The sequence below is a fragment of the Laccaria bicolor genome, genomic scaffold (genome assembly GCF_000143565.1).
Source record: "Laccaria bicolor S238N-H82 LACBIscaffold_63 genomic scaffold, whole genome shotgun sequence".
Taxonomy (NCBI): Eukaryota; Fungi; Basidiomycota; class Agaricomycetes; order Agaricales; family Hydnangiaceae; genus Laccaria; species Laccaria bicolor.
In genome coordinates, this window is record NW_001889934.1 from 1 (window position 1) to 8,550 (window position 8,550).

Consider the following 8,550-nt stretch of genomic DNA (forward strand, 5'->3'; position numbering starts at 1 on the left):
ATCATCGCCCTTGAGACCGCTGCCATTACTCTCGTCGTGGCTCTCGTTCAATTAATATTCTACGTAAAATTTCCGACGAATGGCCGTCAACAAGTTTCGGTATGCAAGACTCTGAATGGCAAGCTTAATCTATACGCCGTGAAGTAATGCACCAAAAACCCACCTAACCCCGTGAGGGGAATACTCATGGCTTGAAATACCGAAGAGCCCAAGAAAGCGGTTGACTCTCCCCATCCAGTGACAAGCCCTTTCCAAGCGATAGAAGTGACAGACATCGATCGATCGTATCTGATCAAGAATGAAAGCAACCCCCACTCAAATTTCGTGTATGTGTGATTGATCAGCAAAGACTAGGGCGCGACATACCGATAGACTTTATAAACAGAGAGTCCCCTTTGATATGGTGAGCTCGTCTGACAGCTAAATGGAAAACTCTAGACACCTCCGGGAAATTTCTTGACTCCGCCTCGCTTTGTGCAAACAACCATTTGAGGAAGGAAGCGGGCACGAATGACGCAAGTCCTCCACCAACTCAGAGTGTATGTAATGTAATGGAGTGCTCCACACTCCAATCGAGGTTACGATGGTACGGACTTGTGCCAAATGCGGTTGTTTGCACAAAGCGAGGCGGACACCAGAAATTTTCGGGGGGTGTCTAGGGTTTTGCATTTAGCTAGAACCGAGAACGCCAATTAATTACATTGTTTGGAGAGGAATATTTGCAAGAACGAACTAGAGGCGCGGTTCTTTCAATTTCATGAGCGCGACAAGATGTGTAATGGGACTTGAAAACTTACTGAGAAAGATCCTTCCCAGCGCCTACAGCCATTTCTTTCGCAGGAGGTCAATTCTCTTTCTATGGGGGTGTGGGAGGTTGTGGTGCCGAAAGTCTGCACGAGTTTTTGAGCAGATATGCGTTCATTACCCTAAGGGCTGATGCGGAAAACTTTCCGAGATTTACGGGCTATACATACCGGAAGATTCCATCCACTAGTACATACTTGGATCATTGGTGAGTGTTTGAACTTTGGGGTTCCTTTTGTCCGATGACTTTCACTCCTCAACGTCTCCACGGGAAAAACAAAAAAAACTTTTGTCGCTGGCGACCTTCAAAAGAGATTTTGCAAAAAGCCGCGAGATAGATTGTGAGGAGGGAGAACGACGTGCATAGAACTGTTTGTGTGGTTTCAGTGGTCAAGCTCAAGGTTTGATGCAGTTGAGTCTATTCCCAGAATGTGTATGCTGATCATCGCCATGATTGCCGAGGTGTGAGAAGTGAAATCATCTGAAATGGTCACTTGAAGCAATCGTCAGGGACAATACAATGGGTTGGAACCACTTCGCCAGACCAGCCGCAAATAACTATCCTGGGTCGAGTTGTAACGCAGAATGTCAGAAGGGGTCATCGGGGTAGCCGGCTCGAAATTTGCTCGTGTTGAGTTGACGATTTGGTTCTTGAAGACGAGGACCGGACTTCCCCTAGATGACGAAACCTCCGGCGAGAACGGTGAATTGGCTTCCATCGGCGGTCTGCAGAGGCGCTGAGAGACCCCATTCTGCTCTTCAAACTTCAGCGCACGTACGTCGTAAACCCTGAAAGTAGCAGTAGTGGCGGCGAAAACTGTATAGAGAGGTCTGTTGGAGGTCTGGGCATAGGCCAAAATTTTGTGATGGCAGGTGCCGGTGAGCGCTGTGCCAAAATTCAGAAGTTTCCCACGGCTTGAATTTTAGCAATCTCCCAAATTTAAATCACCCTTCACTCTCCCTGCAAACACTGGATCTATATATTGCAGACCCCAACCTGCCAGGCCCTCAAATTGCCTGTCGTCGCATGCCTTCGTGCTCACGAATTTTCAGATTTAAGACATTCCCCTTCAACCTGCAGAGCAACGATGGCTGCCTGGACCCCCCTCCCCTTCATTACAAGGATCCTTGGATAACTGGGCCCGCCGTCTATTGACGAGATCATTACTTGCATCACCGTCGCCTCACCGTTGTGGGTTTCATGCACACCCGAAGTTTTCTTTTTTTTTTCGTCCATCCGTCATCACACTGCCTTCTCAATATGTCAACAACAAAATATTCTCTCATCGTCATACATGAATGGTTTGAAGAGTTTGAATCAGAATTTGGTTTGCTCATGTTTCGTAGGGTATTTTCTTTCTCTCTCTTGGCCTTTATCCCTTTTTCCCACTCTTTCCTTATCGATATCGTGAAGCATTCAGTAATAGATTTCCTGCCTAGTGCCCTCTGCTCCATTGGAAGCTAACTTCCAGGATCCTGGGACTCCGGCGAAGCTGCCTTTGCTACATCACTACTTATGAATACCACATATTTTTATTACGCTTGCACAAAATATTTTACATGAATATCGTTTCTCCCGGATGATCTCAAAGCTGGCCAAGCGAATTAAAAAGTGGCTACGTCGCAGTAAAGAGACTGTTGTCTCTGGCGTAAGGAGAAGGTTCCCTCGTCTTAATCTCCCATAGTCCATGCTTGCCCCTTTGCAAGCCGACGAATATAGATTGTCGCCCCAAAAAGTCGACCCGCAGAATCCCCCTCTTCAGAGCCGAGATATTCCCGTTACATCTCTCCGTATGGGCATCTTGCAACCTATCCCGATCGTTGGCCGTCAGTTCGATATTAAACATATCATGTGCCCCAATGCGCTTATGCAACTGCTCGAATAATTGGATGCAAAAGTCGAAGATCGTGATGCCGTTGGGTTGAGTAGATTTGATATCGATATACCAAGGAAGGAGAGGGTGCCATGCTCGAAGGTGATGTACGGGAGGTGAGGTGGCAAGCTGAAAACCATAAATTTGTTCCGCTGGGTAATCAAGAGGAGGGGCGTACGGTACGGAAGAAGGCTGACGCAGGTCGCACAGGTAAACAGCTTTTTTCGAGCCCGGATACCCAAGGCAAGGGTTCGCTTGAATCCGCTTCTGACCGGATTTCCTGCGGAATACTGCGTTTTCTCCTATTGTACGTCAATCAAGGAAGACCGTGAACGGAGAAGGAACACATACGAGCAACAGCGACGGCTGCAAGTTTCTCGCCAAGCCATTTCGAGAATCGTGTATTCGATGGGCTCGAGTAATCGGCCCTCCAGGTTCGCGGACGTTCCGCCAGGTCATGGGGTGTTGGCTTTCCCCGAGTTTTTGATACGACGCGACGGGGTTGTTTTCCGGGCACGTCGATGTGATAGGGTTCATCCAGTGAATTGTATGGAAGGTTGTTATACGCTGGTGGGGGGATGGATGGATAAGGCGGCAAACAATCATGGGACGTCTGTTTCGGTACGGCCGAGACGTAGGGAGTATTCGTTCGGAATTCACTGGGAAAGTAATTCCGTCTGTGGTCACAATCCGGCCACCGACTGTATTGTGGAGGCCGTGCAGTTGGAGATTGAAGGTCTGCTGATTGCCGAAATGGTTTCCATCTAATATCTTCCCTTGTCGTAGATGAGATGAAAATATAACGGTTCTTCTCAATCTACTCACATGATGGTCGACCCGTACGTGTTTGAATCGGATTAAACTGGCTCTTCGCGGTCAAGAGTCGAAAGATAGGATTGCCGAAAGGTATCGTCGTTGAATGAAAGACCGAAAGGTTTCGAAGGTTTCGAACAAGGGGAACGAGTCTGCGCTACGGATGTCTTCTGCTGTCGTGGAATATATACTGCAATTGTACTGCATCGTATCCATAATTGTTCCCCTTTTCAAGTGTTGTTTTCGTTTCCATCGTTGTTGTTGAGGTATAGGGCCAAAAAGAACAACAAAAGAGTTGTGGGTCCAGACATATGTAGTGATGAGCGAAAAGATTACATAATGTCACACAGCTGCCATCGCAACCATAAATTGAGGCCCTGAAAAGGCTTTGAGTAGTTCATCCAACAACGCTTGTTCTCAAAGTTCACTGCTTTCAATGGCACGTGTATTTTCTGAATGATTGGCTTTTATTTAGTTCGGGCCCCTCAAATAGTAGCCACATCCCAAACTATGCCTCTATAACACTTTATCATAGGGTTCGCGGATTGCCCAGTACAGTCCCGAATGTTACGGTGACTATAGTAGCCAGAACAAAAGTGACAGCAACAATTGCAGAACGAGTGACAGGGAACATTCCCTTTGAAAGAGCCGCCTGGATAGTAAAGTAGCGCACCATTCCTGAACGTCATGCAGTTCAGAGACATTCGATCAGAAAGGGTGCGAGACAGACCGAAAACCAGAACGATGATTCCTAACAAGACCAATGCTGCATCAAGAGGGTGAGTAATTTTGTGAATGGGGAATACTCTCTCATTCACGACGTGTGAACTCGTTTGTGAGAGACCAAGCAGCTGAACAAGGGCTTTGAAAACGATAAATATTAGTGCGAGGCAGGATACATCACGTTTAAACATACCAACGCCAGCGGATGACAGCGCTAAACTGGTTCGAATATATGCGAGGAAGGTACGCTCCGAAGCGAGATGGTCCCGCGCCACGCTCCCCGAATTTTTAAGTGTGATAGAGGGATTGAATCAAGGGGGTGGCGGAACGTGGATCCCGGATATCGGGTTGGGGGGGGGGGGCTCCGCTAGGGGGTCGAAATATTTTTTGTGACCTATTTTAGAAAAGTCCTGCCAATAAGCCAAATAGCGCTGAGAGCCCAAAAAAACTCAACGAACTTTTTTCTAACGCCGCTCAGGTTCACAAAAAGTATGGCAAAGAAGTAAGTCCCTCTTTTATATATATATTCTAATCCAATACTGTATTGCAGAAAAGCGTCGGGGTTTACGAGCGACAGCAAGCTTTGTTGCCCAAAATATGAGAAATATATTCCTGTTGGAACAGGCGGCAAAGCAAATCTGCAGCGCGCAGCGAGACGGAGGTGCAGCAAGATGTCGCTATGCGTGACGTGATCAATCTTGTCGATAGCGAGGATGCCGGCGCACACGTACCCGCGGTAAAAAACGACCGCAATTGGACCGAGGATGTCACGGCTGTGGGGAGGAAGTCAGTTTGGGGGCAGTGCTATTGAATGCAAAGGAGAGGGTTGCGAGACTCTCTGGGTACGTGAATCTTCAAGTTTTGGAGGTTATCAGTTTGTTTTGCTGATCAACTTCATCTGGCACTTTAGTTTCACACGAAATGTGTGAAGGTTGGCCATTCATCGAAGTTTTGGATGTGTCCGACTTGTATGGATATGGGGGTGAAGCGTCGTCGCACGTAGTAACTCCAAAAAAAAAATGTTTTTGACATAGGAACTCGGAAGTTTCCTTTTTTGGGGGGGTAGAGGTGGGGGGGGGTAGGCCGAGGGCCCCCTAATTTGTAATGTGACTGTATATCTAAAATCCACGTTCCGCCACCCCCTTGGATTGAATCGATGCCGCCGTTTCGAAGTCTTCGGTAAGAACGACTTCCCGTGTGTCGTTGTTTTATCGTCTGTCACTTGATGGAGAAGGTTGTGGGTGAACTTTGTGCTTGATTGAGCTGAAGATAGGCGAAGGGGGGAAATTACGCATGCATAGGGATGTGTGTAGGGATGAGAGTCGGAGGATGAGGTGACGACGGCAGAGGAGGGTGTTGAAATGGTAGCAAGAATATACCGCGATCCCTCTTTTTCCGAGGCGGTCATTGATGGTTAAGGAAATGATGGGCGAAGTTTGGAGTAGAAAGTGTTTCGAAGGGTGCGCTCAGTTTATATTCTCCTTCACGATTTCCTGTTGATTCCGATTGGGTTGGAATGATATGCCAAGGCGGAAAGTCGTGGTGATCGATCGACTGATGCCAGAAGCAAGTCAAGACGACACAAAGTCCAATCTGAAAGAGAAGCAGCCTGCAATCCCGAAAATTTCTCCGAGATGTTCAATTCCAAAAAACATTGATTTTATTCTTCTGAGGCCGTCTCTCGCTAGCGTAATTGATAGCCTGAGGGGCCAGGTATCTTCACTCATAGCCACGAAGCTCAGCCACATTCAATGGGTACAGCTATAACTCACCACAGAGAATCTGCCTTGATTGCCATTTTTATTGCTCTGAACCTCCTGCGAGTGTAAAAATCGCTGCCAGCCTTGCAGCAAATACCAAGTTTAGGTTCAGCCGTGCTCGAGAACCTAGAAAATATGAGTACTGTTGAGGGGAAGTAGGCGGGAAAGCATGGTGAACGACGTGCGCATGGTTGATGTCTTGTTTAATTTTCAAAGTGGCGGATTGCTTCGGCCCATCCGTCGTACCCCATTGATCCAAATTCCGTCAAATGAGTTTAAATTTATGTATGTAGAATCCCATTCTTTTCTCCTTCATCATTACAGTATAAGGAAAACGTCTGCACATGCTTCATTTCCATTCCCATTTCACCCTCACACGCCGCCCTTACGGATGATAGTACCCCCCAAGTCCTAAAACACCAATAGTAGTCCCAACAATGGCCTCCTCACTCGCGCGCACCATGGGATTCTTAAAAAGCTCGCTCCTCCCAAAATCAATGAGCCTGAAGCTGAACACCCGGCCTCGAGGATTAGACGCCATCTGGTTGATCGTGCGAAACACGGGGAATTCGGTTAAAGGACCAGGCTGGAAGAGAACGTTGCGCGGTGCGACGGAGTTGTGCACCCATCCTGCGTGATGGAACCGATAAAATAGAGATGCACATTCGTGTCTGAAAACAAATAAGATCTGGTGAGTGAGAAAGAAAGGTTGGTTGGTAGGGCTTACTTATCGTCGATATTGAGCGCGTTGATGTTGATAGGACTTCCACAATTTTCCATGAGAATGATCGGGCTACGATAAACGGAATTTTCCTCATCTTCACTTTCACCTTCACTTTCGTCTGTTACGGGTTCGCTCTCCATGGAGGCGTCGTCATCGACATCACCCGCGTCAGACTGAACAACTTCATCAACACCGGTTTCCCTCTTCTCCTTTCTCACTGGGATATCCTCAACTGGGACGTAATGTCCATAATACTGAGGCACAAGTGCACCCACAGGTACCGGCTCATGCAACGGCGGGACAACGTTATACCCATTCCAATGCTGGAAAAAATGGTCAGGGAACGCCTGGTAATTGCGCGCCTCCCTACTTAGGTGAGCGTCACCCTGCATGGACAGTTTCGCCGTGACACGAACGGTGGCACGAAGTGGATGTTTAAACCTAGCATGTTCCGAGAGGTGGACGCAGTACCCACCCCGTGCAGGGTTCTGATACCCGACCGTGGTGCGGACGATGCGGACGGGACCTTCGTAGACTAACTTGTTGAGTTCTATGCGCTCTCTTAAAACGTAAATGTCAGGTTCTTCGTGCATAGTCGTCACAAATTCAGGCCGGACGTATTCTTTGAGCACAACTTCCCCGCGTTTAGTGGTCCATTTTGAGTCTGTCCCTTCCGCGTCCTCAGCAGCAATAATTTTCTGGGCTTCATCAATGACGCATTGTTCGCAGAGGACGTCTGGGACGAGGATGTCGCGAGGGATGTCCCACTCCGCGTGATAAGCGAAAGAGTGGTTCCCTTTGCCTGCCATGTGGGAAGGCGAGAAGTACAAGTGGGCTTCTGCAGGAGTACTAAGAAGAGGAGGAGGCTCATGCATGACATATACCCAGGGTTCGGTTGGACCAGGGGTGGGGTCAGCGTCGCCCTGGATATAAAATCCATACGGTGGCAATTTTGAAGAATGTCCTTCGGGTTTAGCACCCTTCTGAAGAACTTCCTCAAATTCCCGGTCTGAGATAAGTTTCTTCTTTTCCTTTTCCATATTCTCTTTGCCAGCTGAAGAGACGGTGTGCCTATAGGTGTGAACAATGTCGGGTTGTGAGGACCATGATTGGGCAGCCTGAGAGTGTTCCCCGTTACTACCACGTTGAACTTGAAGCAAACGGAAGGGGTCATGAACGTGAAGAGTCGTTGGCAGAAGGTGCAATGGAAGGCGTTGTTGAAGAATCGGTAAAGATGTAAACGTCGCATCGAACGGCTCCTAAAAAGAAAAGGAAAAATCTTAGACAAGATGTGGAGAACGCAAAAAGAGAACACCAACGTGACGAAAAAACTCCTTCTCTTTTCCTTTTCCCCCCCGATCAGACCCTCTTAACATCTCCGAGATCCCCGTCCGTTCCCTGTTTTCAGTAGTCTCAACAAGCTTCACGATATCACAGGGGAAGATCTCCTGCGGATCTTCCTCCTCCTCCGCAAGCTCCAACTCGTCCTTTGCGTAGTCCTCTCCGTTCGCTTTCATCCACGTCGCGAGCTTGCTCCCAGTCGACGTCGTCTGCAACCCGCCAAAATCGGGCATACGTCGGACGTAGTAGAAATCAAAAAGCGTCGCGCCCCAGTGCTGTATTTCGTTGGCAGCCATCTTTCCTAGCTTGCTGTTGTCAGGCGTGATTGCCTTTCCTTTTGAGTCGCGAGGCCACCTGGAAAAGATGAATCGTCGCCGAGTGGTTGGTGCCTGAAGACGGCGGATGCGATCAGCTTCCTTCTCTTTGTCTGTGGCGTTCTCTGAGACTTTGGATGGGGTGTCGGACTCGGCATGCAGGAGAATGAGGCGATCAAAAAGTCTTGTTTGGATTT

The 8,550-nt window shown here is 48.2% G+C and overlaps 3 protein-coding genes across 3 annotated transcripts; 1 reads left to right on the plus strand and 2 right to left on the minus strand.

Moving 5' to 3' along the window:
* Nucleotides 1–2,420: 2,420 nt before the first annotated feature.
* LACBIDRAFT_334363 (uncharacterized protein) lies at nucleotides 2,421–3,744 on the minus strand (the record flags this gene model as incomplete). Its single annotated transcript, XM_001889164.1, has 4 exons — nucleotides 2,421–2,980; nucleotides 3,030–3,245; nucleotides 3,504–3,643; nucleotides 3,683–3,744. 4 exons carry the CDS (start codon nucleotides 3,742–3,744, stop codon nucleotides 2,421–2,423), a joined length of 978 nt encoding a protein of 325 aa, XP_001889199.1.
* A 961-nt stretch (nucleotides 3,745–4,705) lies between these two features.
* On the plus strand, nucleotides 4,706–4,906 carry LACBIDRAFT_314666 (uncharacterized protein; the record flags this gene model as incomplete). The annotated part of the gene is made up of 2 exons (XM_001889124.1): nucleotides 4,706–4,716; nucleotides 4,765–4,906. 2 exons carry the CDS (start codon nucleotides 4,706–4,708, stop codon nucleotides 4,904–4,906), a joined length of 153 nt encoding a protein of 50 aa, XP_001889159.1.
* A 1,453-nt stretch (nucleotides 4,907–6,359) lies between these two features.
* On the minus strand, nucleotides 6,360–8,335 carry LACBIDRAFT_314667 (uncharacterized protein; the record flags this gene model as incomplete). Its single annotated transcript, XM_001889165.1, has 3 exons — nucleotides 6,360–6,645; nucleotides 6,702–7,957; nucleotides 8,018–8,335. 3 exons carry the CDS (start codon nucleotides 8,333–8,335, stop codon nucleotides 6,360–6,362), a joined length of 1,860 nt encoding a protein of 619 aa, XP_001889200.1.
* Nucleotides 8,336–8,550: the final 215 nt, after the last annotated feature.